The 26,916-nt window shown below is 42.1% G+C and overlaps 1 protein-coding gene across 3 annotated transcripts in view; it reads right to left on the bottom strand.

The window, feature by feature from the left end:
• Positions 1–5,882: 5,882 nt before the first annotated feature.
• Positions 5,883–26,916, bottom strand: part of LOC121568976 (netrin-1) — a 50,838-nt gene continuing 29,804 nt past the window's right edge. For all 3 annotated transcript variants that reach the window (XM_041879522.2, XM_041879523.2, XM_041879524.2), the window contains exons 4-7: positions 25,168–25,317; positions 23,961–24,014; positions 14,074–14,148; positions 5,883–8,529 (exon numbers count right to left, since the gene is read on the bottom strand). In XM_041879522.2, coding sequence (XP_041735456.1) covers positions 8,210–8,529; positions 14,074–14,148; positions 23,961–24,014; positions 25,168–25,317 — 599 coding nt within the window. In that variant the 3' untranslated portion in view covers positions 5,883–8,209. The remainder of the gene's footprint in view (positions 8,530–14,073; positions 14,149–23,960; positions 24,015–25,167; positions 25,318–26,916) is intronic.

Here is a 26,916-nt window from a genome sequence, read left to right as displayed (position 1 = left end):
CCGGTGCGGCATGTCCAATCAGCTGCAGTATCCCTATATGCAAATAGACTATTGCTATATATGGATCTGTGCCATTCACTTTGAACTGGACTGTGTTTACAGCATGAGTGGTGGCGAGTAGATGCGCTTGTTTTGAGATCAAAGCGAGAGCTGCATGTAGCCATGTGTGCACATTTGTTCATATTCTTAGCTAGTCAGTGAGTTATTAGCCCAGTTATAGCTCATTTCTAGTCAGCACTGTGGGAGTGGTTGCTTCCTACAAGAGCACAAAACGTGTGGTTTTCTAGCTATCTTTGAAAAGTGAGTCAGGTAAAGAGCATTTTTTCTGTCTTAAAGGGGCAGTGTTGTATTTTGAGACAGGCTTGAATATTCTAAGTAGCCAATAGGCAGAGGGTAGCATAATTTGCCTGATTCTCTGTAATAATGGTATGGGAATAATAACGAACTTTATTTTTTAAAGTGGTTTCTTGCATCAAACAACACATTTTCAGTCACCTCCTTGTCTGAAGGACAAGTGGATAAACAGGTTAATGTCAGCCCTGCATATTTTTTCCAATAGACTCATGGAATGTAGGCCTACATTGAACACCACACATTGGCTGCTACTGTAGGCTGAATGATAGAACAGCTATTTCCATGTTAAAATGTTATGGGATGCATTTTCTCCATTGTTTTTGATGGTAGGCCACTCTGATAGACCTACATCATGATCAAATAGCCACAGTAGCCTACTTGGCCACTGTTATAACTGTAACTTAAAACGGGTACAGCCTCAGTGTTCACAATAAACGTGTGCTAGAATAAGTGCACAACATTTTCACAACGTTCAAGTTTGCACTCAGCAGACCTGGAATTTGCTCATTCCCTAAAAAAATTTGAGGGAACATTGGTCCACACAAACCAACACAGTTGGGAAGAATGCACAACAACGCTTCTTCCCCCTCAGGAGGCTGAAAATATTTTTTATGTGCCCTCAGATCCTCAAAAAGTTCTACAGTGACACTATTGAGCGCATCTTGACTGACTGCATCACTGTTTGGTATGGCAACTGCTTGGCATCCGACCGCAAGGCACTACAGAGGGTAGTGTGTACGGCCCAGTACATCACTGGGGCCGAGCTCCCTGCCATCAAGGACCTCTATGTCAAAGACTACATCCACCCGAGTCATAGACAGCAGCGCCAGGTAGCTTAGTGGGTAAGAGCGTTGTGCCATTAACCGAAAGGTCGCTGGTTCTAATCCCTGAGCCGACTAGGTGAAAAATCTGTCGATGTGCCCTTAAGCAAGGCACTTAACCCTAATTGCTCATGTAAGTCGCTCTGGATAAGAGCGTCTGCTAAATAATGTAATTTAATTTTAATTTAATAGACTGTTCTCTCTGCTACCGCACAGCAAGTGGTACCGATGCACTAAGTCTGGAACCAACAGGACCCTAAAAGCTTCTACCCCCATGTCATAAGCCTGCTAAATAGTTAACCAAACTGCTACCCAGACTAGCTACATTGACCCCCCATTTAGCACTAACTTTGACTCATCACATACACTGCTGCTACTGCTTATTATCTACCCTGTTGCCTTGTCACTACCTATATGTACATAGCTATCTACCTCAATTTCCTGCACATCGACTCGGCACTGGTACCCTGTGTATACAGTGAGGGAAAAAAGTATTTGATCCCCTGCTGATTTTGTACGTTTGCCCACTGACAAAGAAATTATCAGTGTATTATTTTAATGGTAGGTTTATTTGAACAGTGAGAGACAGAATAACAACAAAAAAGTCCAGAAAAACGCATGTCAAAAATGTTATAAATTGATTTGCATTTGAATGAGGGAAATAAGTATTTGACCCCCTCTGCAAATCATGACTTAGTACTTGGTGGCAAAACCCTTGTTGGCAATCACAGAGGTCAGACGTTTCTTGTAGTTGGCCACCAGGTTTGCACACATCTCAGGAGGGATTTTGTCCCACTCCTCTTTGCAGATCTTCTCCAAGTCATTAAGGTTTCGAGGCTGACGTTTGGCAACTCGAACCTTCAGCTCCCTCCACAGATTTTCTATGGGATTAAGGTCTGGAGACTGGCTAGGCCACTCCAGGACCTTAATGTGCTTCTTCTTGAGCCACTCCTTTGTTGCCTTGGCCGTGTGTTTTGGGTCATTGTCATGCTGGAATTCCCATCCACGACCCATTTTCAATGCCCTGGCTGAGGGAAGGAAGTTCTCACCCAAGATTTGACGGTACATGGCCCCGTCCATCGTCCCTTTGATGCGGTGAAGTTGTCCTGTCCCCTTAGCAGAAAAACACCCCCAAAGCATAATGTTTCCACCTCCATGTTTGACGGTGGGGATGGTGTTCTTGGGGTCATAGGCAGCATTCCTCCTCCTCCAAACACGGCGAGTTGAGTTGATGCTAAAGAGCTCCATTTTGGTCTCATCTGACCACAACACTTTCACCCAGTTCTCCTCTGAATCATTCAGATGTTCATTGGCAAACTTCAGACGGGCATGTATATGTGCTTTCTTGAGCAGGGGGACCTTGCAGGCGCTGCAGGATTTCAGTCCTTCACGGTGTAGTGTGTTACCAATTGTTTTCTTGGTGACTATGGTCCCAGCAGCCTTGAGATCATTGACAAGATCCTCCCGTGTAGTTCTGGGCTGATTCCTCACTGTTCTCATGATCATTGCAACTCCACGAGGTGAGATCTTGCATGGAGCCCCAGGCCGAGGGAGATTGACAGTTATTTTGTGTTTCTTCCATTTGCGAATAATCGCACCAACTGTTGTCACCTTCTCACCAAGCTGCTTGGCGATGGTCTTGTAGCCCATTCCAGCCTTGTGTAGGTCTACAATCTTGTCCCTGACATCCTTGGAGAGCTCTTTGGTCTTGGGTATGGTGGAGAGTTTGGAATCTGATTGATTGATTGCTTCTGTGGACAGGTGTCTTTTATACAGGTAACAAACTGAGATTAGGAGCACTCCCTTTAAGAGTGTGCTCCTAATCTCAGCTCGTTACCTGTATAAAAGACACCTGGGAGCCAGAAATCTTTCTGATTGAGAGGGCGTCAAATACTTATTTCCCTCATTAAAATGCAAATCAATTTATAAAATTTTTGACATGCGTTTTTCTGGATTTTTTGTTGTTGTTATTCTATCTCTCACTGTTCAAATAAACCTACCATTAAAATTATAGACTGATCATTTCTTTGTCAGTGGGCAAACGTACAAAATCAGCAGGGGATCAAATACATTTTTCCCTCACTGTATAGCCAAGTTATCGTTACTCATTGTGTATTTATTTATTGTGTTATCTTTCCATAATTGTTCAGTTTTTCTCTTTGCATGGTTGGAAAGCAATTCACTGTTAGTCTACAGCTGTTGTTTGCGAAGCATGTGACAAATACATTTTGATTTGAAACAAAGGCTCTGATTGCATCTAGTTTTCAGCAGAGAGAAGGGGATCAGAACCCCATGGTTCTGGTTCTACCTGATTTAAACACACCCTAAAGCTTTCTCTTGAATGAAATGTGGATGCGCTCTTCTAAAAAGTTAAATGAAGTCTCTGTTTCACAGAGTCACTTCCCCTCACAGAGTCACTTCCCTCAAGCGGAGCGGAGAGGAGAGGAACGGAGGGGGAGAAAGGAAGGGCTTTACTAGTGTCAGATGAACCATGGTGGCGCTAAAGGCCCTACTGCCTGCTGAGGGCCCTGGTTGGATTGGGTCTAGGAGTTTCTCACGGCACCTTTTCTCTCCAGGCTAATCCACTCTCCAAGCCTCAGACCTCCCCTCAGCCCTTCACCACCCACCCAACCCCATAGCATTCCTGTCAATTGCATCTCAAACAGCCTCCGAATGGTGTGCAATGGTGTTGGGTGGTGTAGGCGGGAGGCTTGAGTGTGTGTGTGAGTCATAGTTGCGTGTGAGTTAATCATAACAGTGAAGTGGTGCTTCACAAGAGGTGTGAAACAGGAGAATGGGGGTGGTGATCTATTCCTGGATATGATGTGAAAAGTTAATCAGCGATGTGCTCAGACCTTGTTTCTACTACCTTCTAATTTACTAATAGCAGGTGGAGGGGTCCTTTGCTTCATTTAGAACCTTATTTTCATTTTACCTTTGGACATCACTGTCTCCACAGCAACAGAGAAAGGGGAAGCAGTTGGTAATTATATGCCCCTCAAAACTGCAGACACCCCTAATGGTCTCAGGGTTATGGGAACTGAGAACATGGATGGTCATGTGATGGGAGGTTCCTCCATCAGTGTCAGTGAATGCTGTAGACCAGTGGGGGGTATAGGGACACTGTCCAGCCCTGTCCTGTCCTGCTGTCAGCTTGGTCCCTGTCAGACGTGCGGGCGGAAGCCTTTGTTTTCGCAGGAGTCTGCAGCCTGTTCACAGGGAAACAATAGCAGGAGTGTGCCTGGCCCTGGGCTGGATGTTTATGGAATGTACAGGGCTAAAAGCGGGAATCCCACCCTGCTGCAGTCTACTGGAGACTGCCTGCATGGGAGCTGACCTCATTCCTCCTCCCAATGTCACTCCAAAGCTCTCTCTCTCTGCATCCTGGAGTAGAGCCTTGTGTTGCTCCAGATTCTCCTGTTCTCACACTGAGAGTGAGACACACACACCCAGATCCCTTTTCACCTCATTTCCCATCCCTCCCTATGACACAGTGTATAGAGAGAGAGCACATCACAACCCTTGTGATTTAAAACAGTAAGAGTGTCTTAAAACAGTCAGAACTTTTTAGTCTGAAGTGAAAGAGTTCATGTTTTGGGTGTTCAGGACTGAACTGTGTTTTTGTGGAGGAGGCATGGGGCTTGGATAGCTAGAACAGTCATCCTGGCAGCCAGCAAAACCAAAACCAATAGAAACCAATAGCAGCACATAGAGAAAGGAACAAGAGGCTTGTTGTGCAACTCTAGACACACCACATCTTTTGTGTGTCTGAATGAGCGTTATGAGTTTACACTCATCCATAGTGACCTCATCCTCTGTCTTTCTCTCCTCCATCTTTAAGGCTTGTTAGTTGGGATCATTTTACGGCCATGTCGGCCAGTCATGTTAGTGGTTATGGTCCCTTTCACTAATGAAGAACACAGCCTTTTATAAAGGGGCGGTTGGTTGGATACTTGGGAGTATTTTGGATTGGGCTTCCCTTGAGTAGGCCTAGCCTATGACCAATCAATCCTACTGTAGTGTTGATACAAACTCCCATAACAGACAAAAAACGAACTAAGGACTTGAATTGTATGAGGGCTACTTTTGGCCATGAACACATTGTTGAGAATGGAGTTTAGGATGTCATCCAATGACTATGATGCCTCCACCTCACAGTTCCATCTGTGCTGTGCATGAACTAAAAGCTTGGTGATATAATCATCTTAATATCCAGTACTTATTGTCTGTGTAGTTTATAGAGTTCAGGGATCTAAAACCAATGATGAGAAGGAATTGCTGAGTTAACTACTTTGTGTTGTTGTAAATGACTGGAGCTCTTGGGCGGTAATGTCTAATAAATGTTGAATACATTTCCTCAATGAACAACTCTTAGTATTGCTGTTTTCTGTAGTCACCTAATGTGCTGACTGTGCTGAAATGACCTCTTTAACTTGTAACTTGGTGCTGTTTAGATATATAATGGTTTTTGTTAGTTCTTTATCAGATTTTTAAAAGTTTAATTACATTTTCCCAATTGTAATTCACTGTTATTGCAGGAGGAAAATAGACAATGGCTGATGCGGTCTCATAGAGTAATGACAGACTGTGGTCATATTGGGCCACACCATTTAGCCCATGTCAATCCCAAATGACTCACTACACTGAAGTACATAACTACCAATGAGACACAGATGAGATGATGAGAAACAGTTCAAAGTCCACAAGTACTTTTACAGAGCTTTATTTCAGATTTATTAGGCTGTTCAATAGCTACAGACTTTTACTTTTTCATTACAGCCGTCTATTATCCAAAGCAAAGAGTAACCAAAAATAAAAACAGGCAAAAACAAAAGCCACATTGTTTCATGTGTCATTAAATATATTCATTTGTGATAAACATAATATATTAGTATGCATTACAGGACATTACACAAACCTTTGCAATGGACAAAGCTTAACAACATTTACAAGCGCAAGTATGAACACAAGCAACATTTAGATATATTTCTGTAGCAGATATCTGGTCATGACTGAGTACCATTCTCCAAATGTGTGTGAAACTGGTCTAAATTTACACAGTGGACCCACTGACAGCTTTGATATGTGTAGATCCAGAGATGGATGCACTGGCACAAGAACAGTTTAAATGGATTGCAATAAAAATGTCAATACAAATATGTCCAAAAAAAGTGTGTGCGTGTGCATCTGCTTGCATTTATGTGTGTTTATGTATTTCTCAAATATTTTTGGGAACGTTTATTACAGGTTGTAGATAAGCCTCTCTCTGCTGCAATACACTCCTGGGTAGGCATAACTCGTAAACAAGAGAAATATGCCTCTTTTTCAGTCATTTGTCTACCCATTTATTAAGCCTATGGTATTTAAAACTCTGGTTAATAACACATGGACATAAATCTAGTAAATGTTTAACAAAAAATAGTAACAAACTATACAACTATATAACATTTAAACAGCCGGTCACCCCTTTTGTTGAGTACCAAGTAACGTTTTGAAAATTGAATGTCTGCAAGGTTTGAAGTGAGAATCAGACGCTGGCACAGTGTGTTGATCACACAGCTTGACTCCTGTGATATTTCATCACTCCACAGGTTATCTTTCACAACATAATGTATGTATCTGTATACAGCACACACACACATACTGTACATACTGTCATCCACAATTTGGTTAGCTTAGTCAGCTAAGTAGTCAGCATGCATCTATTATTTTAACAAAACGTAGGTTCCTTTTGATAGGTCTTATCAAACAACATGAGGTGATTCACTGTTGAAGAAACCAGTATCATCAAACCAGTCTGTGGATGATTAGAGAATGCATCAATCAACGAGACAGAGTCAGTGGACATTAGGTTCCAGGACCAAAGGCCAAAGGCAGCACAAGATGATCAGTCAAATGTGTGATCTCAGTTTGAACAATCATGAATGGACATACATTCGTTCTTTGATGATTTTTCTGAAACCATACAAGTATGTTAGTTTGTATCCTGCAAAGTGCCATTAAACACTGAACATATCTTATATGTTCTGAATACTGTTGAATAATAAAGGACTAAACATTAAGTGCATGGTCAACTCATTCTATTTTAGTTCTTCTAGTTGAGAACAGAGTGCTGTCTAAATACAATGATATTGTATAATTATGTCATGCTTAGTGGTACTTTTATTTAGCTGAGGTCACAACCACACTGTCAGGATGGCAAGGAAATGTATCATTTAATAGACTTTCTCTATGATAGTATCTGAGGAGCAACTTCTTCATGGCACTTTAATGTTGATTACATAGTAAAGCATCAGCTGTAATAATGAGGTAACACCCACATGAGGAGCTCTTAAAGAAGAAAGGTAACTGGCAATAGCTGGCTTGTTTTTTCTCTTTCTCCAATTTGTACAAGTATATGCTGAAACCACAGTAAAACCTAGTTTAAATGATCAATTTAACGTGTTAACACTCTTAGCAGTTTACACAGTTTATCTTGACAAGGCCTGGCAAGCAGGAGCCACTCATTAAACATGAGAGAGATTCCCCTTAAGCCATGCCATGCCACCTCAGCTTGCTAGAAAACACTTTACAATATATATATATATATATATATATATATATATATATATATATATATATATAAAGAGCCTCTTTAAACACAGAAATGTGATACAGTAGATTGTTTTCTGATGTTCTGTAGAAATGAACTGGAAATATAAAAATAACGGTATCATGAATAAAACAAAAAATAAGTAACTTATTTGAAATATTAGGTGCAAACTCTGCAATTCCACAACGAAACAAACCTTGAAGGACAAACAGAACAACAACTGTAAAAAGAGCTCCTTCACAGGAATGTTTCTAAAATCACTAATATTCTCTTTTTGCTTCCACTCAAAGCAGCAGCACTCAGTCACTTTCTCTCTCTCTCTTTTCACTTCACCTCTCCCTCTTTCCTCTCTCCCTCTGGTATTTCCTCCTTCTTTCTCTATCCTCCTGTGTTCCTCAGACTCGAGGTGAGCCCCCTCTCTTTCTCTCCTCTCTGGCTCCTCTTAACACTTGCCCCTCTTGTCGCGCTGTTGGAACTTCCTCAGTCTCCGGCCCCACAGGTCCTTCCAGGGGATGAGCAGGCTGCCCTTGTCCGCCACCACGCCACTCTGCCCAGGGGAGTCATCATCCGTGCCCAGCAGCAGGTACTTCCTGCCAAGCTTGATTTTGGGGCACTTGCAGGCCACGTCCTTGGCACGCACCCACAGGAGCTGGTCACCGCGCCGGATGCGTTGTTCACCTTGCTTGTAGACAGAGATGATGTTGACGGTAAACTTCCACCACTCCCCTGCCTTGTCTCCTTTGAGAACGTGCATCTGGACAGCTGGATGACCAATGAGAAGAAGGAGTGAAGGGGGAATGAGAAAATGTCACAATAAAGCAAGCAACTCTTGAGTATAAGAGATCCAGTTAAAAGTTAATGTACAGTAAAACATAGATCCCTCTTAATAAAACACAGGGTAACTAAGCAGGGAATCCATAGCAGCCTGTGGGTTTCTGTTCCTGGGGTCCAGACTGGCCTGGGGGTGACCGCTCAGCTGTAAATGTCCTGTTTTACTATAGCTCCAATAACTGCTCCAATGTTTGAGTATGATTCAGGAATTGCTGACCCAGTGTGTTTGGATTGCTCCCCCTGGTCCCTCCCCTTAGCCATCACCCTGACCTCTCCTTGTTGTGTTGGCTAGCATACTCCGTATTACAGCAACAGTTGCCATAGTGCTCCACAGGGCAAAGACAATGGGTGCCCGCTGAGTACATTTGAATGAGCACCTCCCTGAGACTGGCTGTAATGTTTGACTACTGTGGACGTATCCTTAGAAACACTTTCCTTTCCTCAACTGACAAACCTGGAGAAAAAGAAGTGGTGAGTATACCGGATTCAACTCAGAAAGTCCAACAGTGAAAATGCAGCATTCAACCTCAAAAATACCACATCTGTTTGAGGTAAAAGCTCTGAAGCAAAGCCATTCTTGTGCTTTTGATAGAATGGCCTTTCAGGTGTTAAGCAGGATTTAAGCAGGACTGCACATCTTAAGAACCCTAGGCTAGAGCAACCTGGACCTGGTAGCCATTGAACCCCCCCCCCCTGCAGCAGCTCCCCTGCATGGATTTCTCTGTCACATAAATCTACCATTACTTCATCACTCTGATTGCAAAAACGCCTCAGTCATCGCAACAAGGGGGAAACAACTGAACTCACTGGGGTAGGAGCTAATCTGTGCTTGAGGTAAAGTGGCTTAGCTGGGAATGTGCTATTAACGATTGGACTAAAGTAGGGGGAAAATGAACCAACCTGAATAGTTTCCACTCACAATTGTTTGAATTGACCCAATTTGGAAAACAGTGTGTGGATGGTGTGAAATGTTCTCAAGATTCACACACACACTAATAAATACACACACACACACAAATGTATACACGCACACGCAGACACACGAGTGCACACACACACCTGTGTGTGGGCTAATGTTAGAAGAATATAGGTGTCTGAAAATAGCACAGGAAGTATTTTTTTCTACTTGTCTCTCTCTGAATGCCAACGTTCTCTATTGCGAGCCGCATCGATTGTCCCCCATAACAGCCTGGAACGTTCTAAGAGAACGGAGGGGGGGGGGGGGCCTGCTGGTGTGAGCAAATTGTACACCATTTCAGAAGAAAGGAGGCCTGTTGGGCTGAGTAGAGCATGCTCTCACAGTCCTGCCATTCATTAACAATGTGTCTCTGGGCTGGAGCCTACTCCTTCATCCAAACACATAAAGGGTGTGTGGGGGGGTGGAGTGGGCCACTATTTATCTTCCCAGCCACAGAGAGGCTTCCAGAAGAATCGGGATGTGTCCCGACCTCATGAGCTATCCAGGTTCTGCTCCCAGAGCCCCATCCCAGAGCAGCGTGAGAATCCAGCAGAGATAGCCCTCTTCTCTCCGGGTCGCTCTTACTGACCGACTGGCTAACTAGCTTCCCGGGTGAATGGACCAGACTCAACTCTCTGCTGTCTGACACCAATGCAGAACCCTCTGTCCTCAAACCTCTGCACATTGCTTCAGTCCTGCTCCTAACCCAATGAAGTCCAAAACGCCCATGGGGCTGGTGTTGAATTGAGCTCATGAATGGAGATCTAGGAAACTAAACATCTGTTTTTCTAGCAGACAATCGGGTACATCAGTACTACTTGGACCATCTTAGCAGGGTGGCACAGAGGGAGGGAGAGAGAGGGAGTGGGAGAGAGAGGGAGTGCGAGGAAGAGGGAGAGAGAGGAAGTGCGAGGAAGAGGGAGAAGAGGTGCGAGGAAGTAGGAGAGAGAGGAAGAGGGAGAGAGAAGGAGAGAGAGGAAGAGGGAGAGAGAGGGAGAGAGGGGAAGAGGGAGAGAGAGGAAGAGGGAGAGAGAGGAAGAGGGAGAGAGAGGAAGAGGAAGGAAGAGGGAGGGAGAGAGAGGAAGAGGGAGAAAGAGAGGGGTTTAATAGCACAATGGCTGCCAAGCCTCCCGCTGGGTCCCCTCTCTGAGCAGTGTGCTGGGGCTTGACCTGCACACCGCCAACAAGGGGGCTCTAATCAAATTAGAGGGTGTTTAATTTCAATACTGAGGCCCCTGTCCCATCTGGTTATCAGCTGAGTGACTGATCTGGGCCCTGCTGCCCCCAGGGTGAGCTCACAGGGGCCGCTGGGTGACGGGGCTGTGTGACCCTTCCTTTCACCGCTGGCCCTGAACGTCTGTAAAAGCTCTTTGATTCATTGTCCTCCCCGCTGGAGGGGTGTCAGCCCAGAATATAACCGTTTGTGGCTGCCGTCTCCATAGCTACGGCCGAGATGGAAAACAAAAATGAATAAACACAACATATTTATTTCTCTCCGGGGTGGCAATCCATCAGCGTCGGCCTAATTTACCACCTGTTTGCGCCCTGTGGATTGCTCAGAGCCGGCAGAGTGCACCACTGTGTTTAAACAGGGGGCCTCTTCCCGTGACCCTTGGAGGCCCGCAGCGCCACTCACACAGGGGGGTCGTGGCCCCCAAGAACAGAGACACTGTGAATCCCACAAAGGCCCAGGGACAGCCCTGAGAATGAATTAGATTGAGGCAGAGAAAAAGCCCCCTGAGGAATGGTCTCTCCATACAGCTCTAGCTCAGCCACAGGAGAATCATCAGCGCTCAGCTTTTTTGATGAACTCCGGAGAAACCAATAGGAACCTCCTGCTTTTCATGAATCAGTCTTGTGATTTATAGATGCGTTGGATGACTAGCAAGATTAAATTCATGAAAATATGGATTCTGATGACTGTTCAGTTTTCTGGTGAACTGAAACAAGGAGCTCAAATTATTGTCTCTCTCTCTGTGTTGCACAATATTGATTGAGAAAAGAAGAACATTTTGGCCATTTATGCATTGGAACTTTGTTAAAAGTCTCTGACGTATCGCTCTGTTTGATTGATGAACTATGATTGATGATGAGGTTTTTGGACATGTGACAGCTATGAAGGGGAACAGTGTGGCCAATGCAGCTGGATGTGTTTCACCATATCTGCTATAATCAGGGTGTCACGTTCTTTCATAGACGGGTCAGACCAAGGCGCAGCGTGATATGCATACATGTTTATTTTAAACTTAATAAACAACGACAAAACAATAAACCAACGAAACGTGCCGTCCAAAGGTAAAACACAACAAACCTCACACAGAACAAGATCCCACAACTACACAGTGCCAATAGGCTGCCTAAGTATGATCCCCAATCACAGACAACGAGCGACAGCTGCCTCTGATTGGGAACCACACCGGCCAACATAGATCTATACATACTAGAATACAACATAGAAAAAGCACAACAAGGAATATACACACCCTGACTCAACATATAAGCATCCCCTGAGTCAGGGCGTGACACAGGGTTTGGGGAAGTTCACCCAAATTAAAATATGACACATTGGTGTACTTACCCTGTAAGCAGTCTATGGACAAGGGTATAACTACAGAGGAATTGGTGACCAAAATATTCAATATTATATAGGCCTACTGTACAGTTAGGTCTCATGCCAGGAGTCTAAGAGAGCTTGCACTGTCTTTTATAAAGGAAACTTTAGTGGATATTTGGTGATAGGGAGTATGATCTGTTCTCCCATGGTGGCAGAGCGCTGGACATGCCTCAGGGTTTGTGCTGCTGCTGCGACTGGGGAGATTTGTACAGTGGTTAGCAGACATGAATCTGCTGATAGGAGATCTGCACCATACTACTACTGTGATTAATGGAATGGAAACCCTCAGAGGGGAGGGAATTACTCTCCTTATGGGGATATGGAGGCTACACAGTGGTACAGCGCAATGAAACACTATATTAGAGGCCGCCTGGCCTATGATATCATCCATGGACTGTCCCTACTGTCCCCTACTGTCTCTCTTACATTACCCCCCACCCTTCTCATTCTTTTTGATCTGTTTTTAGATCTAGTGTTGCTGTTTTTTGGTGCTGATTCAGAATATAATGATACAAGTCCAGCATCATCAATCATTCAAACTCAAATGTCCATTTAGCTTCAAGTTATAGAAGTTATTTCATTTGTGAAACAGTTCTAAAAAAGCAAGGCATGAGAACACAAGCTGTTTAATACCTGTATTTGGCTTGGAAGTGAATGCTTTCATACTGGCACATTTGTAATGGCACATTTAATCAGAAGTATTTCAGATGCAGATGAATTCCTGTGGAGTCATTGATGACAGAGTATATTTGTTGTGCGCTTTGGCTAATATTATTAATATGGGGCTTGCTGAAAATGCCTAAGAGCCAGCTCCCAGCCAGAGCCTCATGCTCCCAGGGTGCACCAGCCTTTCACCATGGAGCAATAATACTGGACCCCACAGAGGCTAGCGGGCCTGAAAGTAGTGATTTCCCCAGACCATGGGCAGGAGCCAGGGTGAGCAGATCCACAGGGCTTAGAGGGAGGTGGAAGGGGAGAGGAAATGGTCCGTTAGCTGTAATTGAGAGGGACTGTGAGAGGACGCAGTGGGAGCTTGTTCTGCGGCCTTTTGAAGCTCAGAGCCCTGGCTTTATGAGGTACAACTCCCCTAAGACACACACACACATCTGTCAAGGTGGAACAACAAATCCAAAGAGTTCCAGCTAAAGCCTGGCAGAGCGGAGCTTTGCAGCTCTCCAAACCAACAGGGGGGCTGGCTCGTGCCACAACCTCTCTCTGTGGACAGTTTCAGCTGGAGTGGAGGAACTGATATGAGCTCAAGATGTAGAGGATAGAGTTGAATAATCCCTTTGTTTCTCTGCCCAGACACTGATGCCACTGATCTCTATCTTTGGTGATAAAAGTAGAGGCCCTGCGGTGAGGATGCCCCCAGCAAACACTCTTCTCTCTGTCCAGCTCCCTCTCCCTCCAATGAATCTCACATAGTAATGAGTGTATGTCAGTGCAGGGATGTTAGGATATGTTAGACATAGGTTTTGTGTGGCTAGCTTACAGATGATAGATAATAATATGTATATATGTTTTACATATAAACTAATCAAAGTGTAAGTAGACTGGATACATCTGTTAATGTGCTTTACACCATCATGGCTCAAACACAGTCTAAAGCTGTCTGGTTTTGAACATGACCTTCAGGAAATATTTAATTTAAAAAAATTCCATCATGTATTATTTCCCAGAAAGCAGCACTTCTCAGTCTAATACTGGCTGGCCTGTCCATCATCGGGGTCCCCTGGGCTCAGTTCTGAGACCATTTCCCTTTGATGCAATGACTCTAATCCTGGGAGCGTGAATAAACCACAGAGAGGGGCTTGGGAGTGGACATGCCTGAGATTAATAAATACATCTGACCCTCAACCGCTGGTCGACGCCTGGGCATAATATTCCTGCATAGTGGACTCACCATAGTCTTTCTTGCAGTACTTCTTCATATTGATCTTTAGCTTGCCCTTGGATGCCTTGCAGTGAGAATCACAGTCTGTGGAAGAGAGGGAAAGAATGGGTGGATTAGGTTACAGCACACCCAACATATCACAAACATCTAGATTTGAATTATTCTCTCTCTCAAATGGTTTATGGACTGACCTCAATTATGTTATCTAATAAATGCTTTTTAGGTACATCCAAGGGTCTACACACTACCCCCACTGTAAGGGTTTGAAAGCTTACATATATTGCCAGGCCATTTTAGTGTACTTATGGTCCACTGTCTCATGTTATGCTGTTATCGTGTCCCTGTGGAGCTGGTGGAGGCTTAAGGCTTCCGCATGCTTCGGTTCGGCTGGCGCCTAGCCGAACTTGGCTAGGAAAACCGAACGAGTGTGCTCACATACTCCCTTACAAGACCTTCGCTTGAAAAATGAGAAGAATCGTCAATAGTACTGTTTGTTCATCTTGAGGCGCCGTAGCCAGTTCCTCAAAATAGTTTGAATAAATCTAAGATAACTCAAGAAATCTGTCATTAATTTTGACGTTTTTGCAGAGGAGATCTTTGTCGCACAGTTTTACATCTAACTAAGATGTTTGGTTTAGTATTTCTCAAGTGAACAAAATGTGCATGAAAGTGAGTTGTCTATCATTGAATGTCAACAAACACTTCATTGAAGAATCCCTACTGTTGACCAATGACCGACAAAGGGGCGTAGACTTCGGCTCCCGAACTTGGGATAGCATCGAGAACATTTTTTGTGTGCCCGAACAGCTGGAAACAAAAAACTTGCCAAAGACCAGAACAAACAAAAACGTCACACAATGTCGTCATAATACACTGAGTGCACAAAAACTGATTGAAGTGGATTTAACAGGTGACATCAATAAGGGATCATAGCTTTCACCTGGATTCACCTGGTCAGCCTATGGTTTTGTGCACTCAGTGTATATGCACAAACTGTTCCGAGCTGTTTAGGATGGGAAGCATGTGGACGCCTTTACACATATCCTATTGTCAGCTCTCTCCCACTCTCCTCCTCCAACCTCTCCACACAGAATTCCTAGCCTGTCAGAGTCCTGGCATCCATTGTGTCAGCACTCATGGTTGGGAAGGTCTCTTACAAAAGGAGGTCACTGAGGGAAATTAGCTAGTAGCCTACCAAAAATTAGCAGGGGCCTAAACAGTATCCAACACACTTGAGGCGAGAAAGAGAATACTCTCACGTTGGCCGGAGCCGATCTCTCTGTGGCCTTTGAGAGGAGCCTGCTGCAAACCAGCGGCCAGAAAGAGCTCATAGAGTTATGATTAATTGCTTTCGGGTCTGGTGCTATCCCTTTGACACCAGGCTGTGTTGACCTGGGCTCGCAGGCGTGCCAAGAGGCTTTATCGATGTCCGCCGACCGTCGTGTTGTCAGGGTGCCAGGCACCTTTTGTAATGGGGGAGATGGGGCTGGGACGAGAGGCCAAACTGAAAATGGAAATCGTTTGTTCCCTCCACTTTTCCACTTACTGACACAAATTGTAACCAGAACATCTCCTGGTTTTGCTCCCCCTCCCAGTGTAATAAGCCCCATGCTCTTTTTGGTGGGGTGGGAACGAGGGGCTGGTCGGCCAGGGGAAAAGGGGGAGCAGTTGGGAGAGAGGGGACCTTTCAGCTTGCCTGAATATGGACAAACTTCATTATTTCTTCCAGCCCTCTGTCCAGTCCTCCCCTTTCTTTCCCTTTATACTCAGTGTGAATGAGGTTGCCCGGGTAACAGCGGAGTGAGAAAAAAACGCACTCCCCCCAAAAAGGAGGATTGGGGCGGAGGCAGGGGGATGGGGAGTGCATGTATGTGGAGAAAACATTTCTAGTGACACGCCTGGCAGCTTTCGGGTGGTGTAGAAATAGAAAAAAGGGAAGGGAAATCCCAAAGTAAATGAATTTGACGAGTCCATATCGACCACGCCTGATTTCCATGTAAATGTGGTGAGGGCTGGGGCCCATTTGTCTCCCCCTGGCCCCTGGAGGCCTTCATCGTACCTCCCTTTGATAGCTGCCATTGCCCATTAGCCCAGCAGCACAATCCCAGCACTGGCCATCACACCCACAGCTCTCATTAAGGCCTCGGCCCCCGCTGGGAGGACAAATGTCCCCTTTGTGTGGCCTCTCGAGCGGGGCCACCGCCATTCTCCAGGGTCCCTGGGGACCACACCGCTCTTAATTAGGAGGTTGGTGTCTGTGTGGGGCTCCTGACAAGACTCCAAACCCCATTGCAGCTGGTTGCCACCGTATGTAGCAGGTTGGCCATTCACCTCAGTGAAATATGTGGCACCACACTGTTAGTATGATGATAATGATAAAAAATGACAGAACCTACAGTACCAGTCAAAAGTTTGGACACACCTACTCATTCAAGGGTTTTTCTTTATTTTTACTATTTTTTATATTGTATAATAATAGTGAAGACATCAACACTATGAAATAACACATATGGAATCATGTAGTAAACAAAAAAGTGTTAAACAAATCAAAATATATTTTATATTTGAGATTCTTCAAATAGCCACCCTTTGCCTTGATGACAGCTTTGCACACTCTTGGCATTCTCTCATCCAGCTTCACCTGGAATGTTTTTCCAACCTTCTTGAAGGAGTTCCCACATATGCTGAGCAATTGTTGGCTGCTTTAATTCACTCTGCCGTCCGACTCATCCCAAACCATCTCAATTGGGTTGAGGTCGGGGGATTGTGGAGGCCAGGTCATCTGATGCAGCACTCCATCACTCTCCTTCTTTTTTTTTTTTTTTTTTTTTCGGGGGGATGGATCAGCTTAATATTGCAGATAGATTGTATCTTCTATCAATGTAATTGTCTGCATCACTTCCAATCCCCCATGTTTTTTTAATTTTTTATATATATATTCCCCTTTATTACTTTTCAACCCCACCATCCTTTCCCTACTTGGAGTAAATTAGTGAACAACAACGCCCAGGCCTCTACTTCCGGTCTATACTTACTATCTACACCTTATGGACAGAGTTAATTTTACAATAATTCTATATCTATATATATATATATTTATTTATTTTTTTGCTCCTGAACTTCTTCTACTCTCAACCTCTCCGATCATTTTCATGATGTCCATCCGGTTTGCTTCTAAATGCCATATCTTTCTAACTGTGCTCTTTCCCAAAAGCTCCCAACATACAACCTATATACTTATTATGGACACAGTATGCTTACATTATTAGCTATCTTTGTTATTATTTGTTGTTATTTGTTATTAGTCCCATCCTTCAACTCTATTCAATACCTCCCATCTATCTCTTAACACCATCCATATAGGATTTCTATTTGCCATATATATTTCAACCATACTGTGATGTTTTACAAAAGTTCTGAACCTTTCTATTCTCATTGCTTCTACAGATTATGAATTAAAAATAAACATTTTTGCTAAAAGTATTATTATATTATTGATTGATTGACTATGACTTTTCAGATCACCCAGTAATGCTATCTGCAAGGTTAGTTCCAGGTAAATATTGCAATCCTTTAGCCATTCCTGGACCTGTGTCCAAAAACAAGCTACAAATGGACAGAACCAAAACAAATGATCTAATGATTCTATCTCTTCACAGCAAAATCTGCAGAGCTGGGAAGATTGTATCCCCCATATAAATAACATTCTATTGGTAGCAAGAATTTTATATAATAATTTAAATTGAAAGATTCTAATTTTTGAATCCGGTGTCGTTTTGCGTGTCAGTTCATAAACACTATGCCATGGGATCGGTACGTCAAAGATCTCTTCCCAACTATTTTGCAATCTATATGGGACTGCTGTCAATCCTTTGGTCCTTAAGTGAAACTGATATACTTTTTTATTTATCACAGTTTTCCTTAACCAATTATGTTCTTTAATGCAAGGCCGACAGACAAGTTCCTTACTTTCTCCCCCTTCAACTTTCCTCTTCCACTTTTGCGGTAAGGCTGCAATTATTTGGTTGTAATTTTGGGTATAGCAGACATTTCCATATGTTTTTGTTAGCTGCATGTGCGACATAACTCCACCAGTCCTACCAATGATATCATTTACGAAGATTATACCTTTTTTAAACATTCTGTCAAAAAATAAAGGTTTTTTGTCAATTAGTATATTTGAATTTAACCACAATATTTGTTGCATTATTTGTTCTGTCGTTTCTGGAGGATTAAATTGAAATTGCAACCAACTTTCTATGGCTTGTTTTAGAAATAGTGACATTTGGGAGATTATTTCCTTTTCAAATAACTGAAAGTGAGAGGTTGTAATCTGAATAAAGGGAAAAAGGCCTTTCTTGAACAGTGGGTGAGACAATCTTACTAATTTGCTTGAGAACCAGTTCGGATTTAAGTATAACTTTTGGATGACTGAAGATTTTAGTGATAGGTCTAATGCTTTAATATTTAATAATTTCTGTCCTCCGAATTCATATTCATTATATAAATATGCTCTTTTAATTTTGTCTGGCTTGCCGTTCCAAATAAAATTGAATATTTTTTTCTCATATAATTTAAAAAACTGTTTGCTAGGCGTAGGCAAGACCATAAGCAAATAGGTAAACTGGGATAATACTAAAGAGTTAATCAGGGTGATTTTTCCACAAATTGACAGGTATTTTCCTTTCCATGGTAGTAAGATCTTATCTATTTTTGCTAACTTTCTATTAAAATTTATTGAAGTGAGATCATTTATTTCCTTTGGAATATGTATTCCGAGTATATCCACATCACCATCAGACCATTTTATTGGTAAACTACATGGTAATGTAAAAATTGTATTTTTTAGTGATCCAATACGTAATATAGTACATTTGTCATAATTTGGTTTTAATCCAGAGAGGTTAGAACATGTATCTAGATCCTCTATGAGGCTGTGGAGGGATTCTAGTTGTGGATCTAAAAGAAAACATGAATCATCTGCGTACAATGACACCTTTGTTTTTAAGCCCTGTATTTCTAATCCTCTGATATTATTATTGGATCTGATTTTAATAGCTAACATCTCGATGGCCACAATAAATAGATATGCCGATAGTGGACAACCTTGTTTCACTCCTCTTGACAGTTTGAAACTTTCTGAGAAATAGCCATTATTTACTATTTTACACCTAGGGTTACTATACATGATTTTGACCCATTTTATAAGAGATTCTCCAAAATTGAAATGCTCCAGGCATTTATATATAAATTCCAGTCGAACTTTATCAAATGCCTTTTCGAAGTCTGCTATGAATAGCAGGCCTGGTTTCCCATATCTTCCATAGTGTTCTATTGTTTCCAATACTTGCCTTATATTATCTCCAATGTATCTTCCATGTAAAAAACCTGTCTGATTAGAATGAATAATATCCGACAATACCTTTTTTAATTCTATGCGCTATACATTTTGCTAGGATTTTTGCATCACAACACTGAAGTGTAAGGGGCCTCCAATTTTGTAAATGGACTGGATCTTTATATTTTCCACTTGTATCCTGTTTCAGTAATAATGAGATCAGACCTTCTTCTTGAGTGCCAGATAATCTACCATTTACATAGGAGTGGTTAAAACATGCTAATAACGGTCCTCTTAGTATATCAAAAAAGGTTTGGTATACCTCGATTGGTATGCCATCCAACCCTGGAGTTTTCCCCGGACTTAAAGTCTTTAATTGCATCCAGAAGTTCCTCCTCTGTAATTTCACCTTCACATGAGTCTTTCTGTGTGGCTGTTAATTTGACATTATCAATAGGAAAAAAATCTCTACAATTAGCTTCAGTTAGAGGAGATGGAGGCGACTGAAAAGAAAACATATGCTTAAAATACTTTGTTTCTTCCTTCAAAATATCATTAGGTGAATTATGGGTGACTCCGTCAATTGTAACCAGTTTCATTAAGTTCTTTTTGGTAGCATTCCTATGTTGAAGATTAAAAAAGAATTTTGTGCATTTTTCCCCATATTCCATCCAGTTTGCTTTATTTTTATAATATATTACACTTGATCTTTCTTGAATAAGTTTTTCCATTTCTTTTTGTTTTTCCTCTAATTTATTCTGAGCCTCTATGTTACAGTTTTTATTGCCATCTATCTGTTCTGTTAGACTTTCTATTTCTTTCTTAGTATAAACTCTTTTGACCTAAATTGCTTTTGTTTTCGAGATGAGTACTGAATTGCATGGCCTCTAAAGGCACATTTAAAGGTGTCCCATACAATAAGGGGATTCGCTGTACCTATGTTATGTTGGAAAAAGTCAGTTATAAATTCCTTTGTTCTAATTATAAATAAATTATCATCTAATAGGCTTTGATTACATTTCCAATATCCTCGCCCACGTGGAAATTCAGTCAGAGTAATGTATATGCCTATTATATGATGGTCCGACCGCATTCTGTCCCCTATCAACACTTTTTTTTACTTTTGGTGCCAACGAGAATGAGATAAGAAAGAAGTCAAGACGACTAGCTTGATTCAGTCTCCGCCATGTATATCTCACTAGATCAGCATATTTAAGCCTCCATATATCTACTAGTTCTAATGTATCCATGACATTCACAATTTCCTTAAGAGCATGTGGGTGATTGTTTGTGGTGTGATTTCCTTTTCGGTCCATTGAGCTATTTAAAACAGTATTATAATCCCCCACCATAATAATATTGTCTTGAGTTGCTTGCAGGCTTGATAATTTATTATATATATTGTCAAAGAATTGTGGATCATCATTATTTGGTCCGTAAAGGTTAATGAGCCATATCTGTTTATGGTCCAATACCATATTTAAAATAATCCATCTACCTTGCGTATCTATTTGGACAATTTGCACATTCGGATCGAAATTACTATTAATTAATATCATCACCCCTTTTGAATTTCTTTGCCCATGGGAGAAGTATATTTCCCCCCATTCTTTTTTCCACGCTACTTCATCTCGAATTGTTGAATGAGTTTCCTGTATACAATAGATATTATATTCCTTCTCTTTGAGCCATGTAAATATTGTTCTTCTTTTGTTATTATCAGCTAAGCCATTACAATTATAACTGGCTATACTTATTTCACCATACACCATAATGAGATACAAGTTTCAAGTCTATTTATCATTATATATGTTTGTAAATTTACCAATAAAAAATAGCGTAATGATTGAGTGTCCATATAGCTGTACCGTGATATTTGCATTGCTACGGAGTAACCCTTCAATTGTTCTCCACTAATTCCCCCGCTAAAGCCCCTCCCCATCCCAAGTTGAGCCGTCATCCCAGTGATCAGCATCCCCCCACGTCCCTCCGTATCCCTAAGGCCCCGAGAGGCCAGGACCCATCCATCGAAAACAGCACACAGTGCCACCCACAAAACAGAAGCAGGTTAACCGCCAAAAGCATTTCCAATGCTTTCACCTCTATATATATATATCTATATAACAATTTTTTTATTTTTTATTATGCATATCCTATTTTCCATCATTATCAATTAATATGCGTAATAATGTCGGCAGTTCACGCATAGGATTCTAACATATAACCAGGATTGCCATTGTATTACATTTAATTCATTGACAAGCAATTATTATCCTAGCAAATAATTCCCGCGGTCCATCCCATACCCCCCCAACATCCCCACCCCCCCCACAACAGATGCCAGACCAGCACACACGCACATACTCCAACACACTCAACCCCCCTCCTCCACAATCCACCATAAAATCCGATACTCAACGGCTGTTATATCCCAGAGCCCAACTCGAGAAATAACTTGATCTACGAGTGCACATACAGTTAAAGCTGATTGAGAAAGCATGCAAATTGAGCAGAAATTGACAACAATGTGAGATTTGATTAATCTACTTAATCTATGTCAAGTCCTAGGTGATGGAGATCAGATCCATCACTCTCCTTCTTGGTAAAATAGCCCTTACACAGCCTGGTGGTGTGTTGGGTCATTGTCCTGTTGAAAAACAAATTATAGTCCTACTAAAGCCCAAACCAGATGGGATGGCGTATCGCTGCATGATGCTGTGGTAGCCATGCTGGTTAAGTGTGCCTTGAATTCTAAACAAATCACTGACAGTGTCACTAGCAAAGCACCCCCACACCATAACATCTCCTCCTCCATGCTTTACGGTGGGAAAATACACATGTGGAGATCATCCGTTCACCCACACCGCATCTTACAAAGACACAGCGGTTGGAAACAAAGATCTCCAATTTGGACTCCAGACCAAAAGACACATTTCCACTGGTCTAATGTCCATTGCTCGTGTTTCTTGGCCCAAGCAGGTCTCTTCTTCTTATTGGTGTCCTTTAGTAGTGGTTTCTTTGCAGCAATTCGACCATGAAGGCCTGATTCACACAGTCCTCTTTGAACAGTTGATGTTGAGATGTGTCTGTTACTTGAACTCTGTGAAGCATTTATTTGGGCTGAATTTCTGAGGCTAGTAACTCTAATGAACTTATCCTCTACAGCAGAGGTAACTCTGGGTCTTCCATTCCTGTGGCGGTCCTCATGAGAGCCAGTTTCATCATAGCGCTTGATGGTTTTTGTGACTGCACTTGAAGAAACTTTCAAAGTTCTTGAAATGTTCCATATTGACTGAACTTCATGTCTTAAAGTAATGATGGGCTGTCGTTTCTCTTTGGTTATTTGAGCTGTTCTTGCCATAATATGGATTTGGTCTTTTACCAAATAGGGCTATCTTCTGTATACCCTCCCTACCTTGTCACAACACAACTGATTGGCTCAAACGCATTAATTCCACAAATGAACTTTTAAGAAGGCACACCTGTTAATTGAAATGCATTCCAGGTGACTACCTCATAAAGCTGGTAGAGAGAATTCCAAGAGTGTGTAAAGCTGTCATCAAGGCAAAGGTGGCTATTTGAAGAATCTCAAATATAAAATATATTTTGATTTAACACTTCTTTGGTTACTACATGATTCCATGTGTATTATTTCATAGTTTTGATGTCTTCACTATTATTCTACAATGTAGAAAATAATGAAATTAAAGAAAAACCCTGGAATGAGTAGGTTTGTTCAAACTTTTGACTGGTATTGTATATGTTTTACAAGCATGGCAATTTAAGGGAATACTTCGGGATTTTGGCAATGAGGCCCTTTTTCTACTTCCCCAGAGTCAGATGATGTCTCTGTGTCCAGTATGAAGGAAGTTAGAGGTAGTTTCTCGAGACAATGCTAACTAGAATTAGCGCAATGACTGGAAGTCTATGGGTATCTGCTAGCATGCTAGTATCCCTTTAAGTTGGACCAAAAACAAGTTGGCTTAGGCAACAGGTTTTAGAGACCAATACTTTGCTCAAGGTCTCTCTTTTTCTCCTCACACGCATGCACTGAGCAGTGACAAAGTATGAGCTAAATGTTACAGTGGTAAGTCATTTAAAATCAGTGTTGCACTATAGCACGCAGACTTAGAGCTGTGCATTTGAACAATAGGGTGTAAATAAGTAAGCAAGGGAAGGGTTATCTTCCCTCTCAGCGCAGCGAGAATTGATTGAAAAACTTTCGGGTGTGAATGAAGCATGCAATCAGATTATGGGCTTGAGGCTGAGTGGGAATACAGAATGGGAGGCCGGGGAGAGAGAGCTGACCAAAAACATCTCCTGACACATAGATATCCACTTAAAATACTACAATTATGAAGGTGACCCTTAAAATACTACAATTATGAAGGTGACCCTGAACCGAAATAAGATGTAGAAATAGAAAAACATAAAAAATATAAACTGTGCAATGATAAGAATTGTGCATGTACTAAAATACAATATATTTGTTATGTAATGCTTTAGTAATTGCCATACTCTGTGGATGCCACATGGCTCAATAGTGTCACAAACTCACCTAAGGGCTCTTCAGAGCTGATATAGGTGGCGGTGGGCGATGCAACTGGAATCTCTGTAGCAGAGAGAACACAGCACAAACATAATGACATTTCACATCACTACTCAGTTTGACAGCTTCATATGTGGAAAAAGGAGCAAAGTTGTTAGAACGTCTCAGTTCAATTTCCTGCTCGCCTTCCTTGGGGCTTAAATGAACCTCAGAGCATTGGTGATATACTCTCAGGGATGCCTTAATAGCTTGTCATGTTATTGATGGCTGATTAGGACACAGAGATTGTGCTTGGAATACACATTAATAGCCAGTTTCCCATTTGTGTTTCATTGTCTTGTATTCGTGGCATGCTGTATTGTCAGGTACAGAGAGCCAGGCCCCCCGGCCTTGTTAAAATTGAAGTTGGCAGGAAGTTTGATATCACAAAAATGTAATATTAAGCTATTAAACCTAAAACATATTATCTAGAAAATATACGAGAAACCAAATATTTTCAGCTCCAACTTTTACACTAAATTTGTTACTTTCCCAACAAAATTAAAGAAATCCTGTTCCAGTGGGTTCACAGATTTATTTTATCGCTGTGGATCCTGGCCAAACATATCACACTGATTCCTTTTCCACAATGGCTTTGTTGAATTTCCAAATACAACTTTATCGGAAATGTCACCAATTGAAACGGCTGTATAAAATGGTGGCCAATTGTAAATGTCTATGTGTCCCAGCCATCAGCGTTATCTTATCTGGTCATGCCAGCTGCGTTGGCGGTGCTAGCCACCCATTAGCCCATCTTGTGTGTGGCGGTTTCGTTTATCGGCAAGAGGCTGGAATCTATGGGCTGCTGATACTGCGAATAAACCTATCAGTCATCATTCCCCTGGACTGGCTGGGTGGATTTATAGGGAGATGGGCTGTTAACGGTGCTGCAACACACAAGGCCATGTTAGCCTAGACATTATGGCCTGTTTACTTAAGCTCTGGTCAAACAGTAAAATATCCATCCAAAGAAATAAAGGAACACGGGGAAATAACCAAATGAAATGAACTCAGGCCATGAATTCATGTATAACAAGCATGGGTTTTGGCGCGATAAAGTACTTGTCAGCGACTACTCCAATTGATGGGGCCAGTGTTGTTACTAGCTGGGCTATGGTTGGGCTGACTTGTGTGGTCTATCTGAGGACAGATCTCTAAGTACTGAGGCAGGTCATACTTATACAGGGGGCGATAGGAGAGCGGCTCTGCTGGTAGCCCTTGGCACAGCGGTTGCAGGTGATGCCAGTAACGCCGTCCTTGCAGGGGCACTGGCCGGTGGTTTGGTTGCAGGTCTTGCCGGCAGCGCCAACTGGATGACAATCACACGCTGTCAGGAGGAAAGAGCAGGAGAAAACAGAGATAACAAATGAGATGATATCAACAAAATGTAGATTATATGAAATCTGTTAGGTCTTCACTAGTATTGGTTTAATATTTAAAACCAATTAGGCATAAAGCATCCTTCTCAATTCACTGTGCCTCTCGTTCCTCCAATGTTGACTCTCTAAACTTCAAAGTAAGCTTTGAACAAGCTTAAAGTGACTCCCAGGACACCACAGATGGTGACTGGGACCTGCACCAGCAGTAAACCTCAAACAAATTACGATTACTCCCTTTTTCCTTAATGATTGTAGGCCTTACCATCAGGCATGAGTATTGAGGAACAGTATATTACATTATCAAATAATATCACATTTCTCTGCCTGGTCTGTTAGCACTTTGAGACTGCACCTGTGTGTGTGTGTGTGTGTGTGTGTGTGTGTGTGTGTGTGTGTGTGAGCCGTGTGTGTGTGAGCCGTGTGTGTGTTTGAGCCGTGTGTGTGAGCCGTGTGTGTGTGAGCCGTGTGTGTGTGTTTGAGTCGTGTGTGTGTGTGAGCCGTGTGTGTGTGAGCCGTGTGTGTGAGCCGTGTGTGACCAGTCTTTGTGTTCTCTCTGTGGAGCGTTGTGATCCACGGTGGGCAGAGCAGAGCCTGTGCGCCTCTCAGATTGAGTGTACAATCTAAAGCTTTTTGGCAAAGAGCTCCTCGCAAATATATCCTGAATAATGTTCCCCATTAATGGAAGAGTGGAACACACTTCAAAGCCGTCTGTTTAAGTTGTTAGTCGGGAGGATCGCACATTAAATGTGAGAATTTCGTTTTGTGCATGTGCTCTGCCAAACGTTTACCATAAAGCCTGTGTTTGAAGTTGAAGCCCAGCTCTCTCCATTAGAGTTGTATGTGTTTTATGTAGCAGAAGAGTAATTTGAAAATAGTTTTAAGTGGTCCAACAGAGGCTGGAGTTGGGTGCTATTAGCTGGGATACAATGGGCTTCATGAATATTAGAAGTCACTTGTTAAATAAAAAAAACGAAAACTTTTCTGTCCTCTTTCTACTCAATTTGCAGTATAAGTACATTTTGTCAAGTCTGTTTGACACATTTTATTGAGGTATAATTAAATGAGCATAAAATAAACAAGAAGGTCATGAATGAAAAGTCATGTTTCTAATCAAGTCCTCCATCTTTCCCATCTAGAATGTTCTTATGGTTCTTACGTCACACAGTAGGAATACAATAAATATGCCCACGGTTATATGAGCATTAAGTTAAAAACATGATTCTAAACTGTACGGTACATGGACTGAAACTGTAGGCTTGCTCTTTCTTTCCGTTTATTTCATGGGCATTATCTTCTAAAGCATTTACAAATGACTTTTTAATGCAGGGTGAGACCATAAAAAAAAAAAAACCTGAGGTCACTCTTGTCCCTCCCTACGGCATGTGGGTAACATCCATGTGTATTCTAAAGTTTTGTGTCTATTTCTTAAGGGGTTAAGGGGTTGTATTTGAAAGCAACATCAAAATAACTATTGTTTTTGTATTGCTTTATATTATTTCACAATAGAGATGCACCACTGCGTCTCCACTCAATCCATCCACTACCAT

Source organism: Coregonus clupeaformis, chromosome 7 (assembly GCF_020615455.1).
Source record: "Coregonus clupeaformis isolate EN_2021a chromosome 7, ASM2061545v1, whole genome shotgun sequence".
Lineage (NCBI taxonomy): Eukaryota > Metazoa > Chordata > Actinopteri > Salmoniformes > Salmonidae > Coregonus > Coregonus clupeaformis.
The sequence above is the reverse complement of the archived record's forward strand: the minus strand, read 5'-3'. Positions and strand labels throughout refer to the sequence as shown.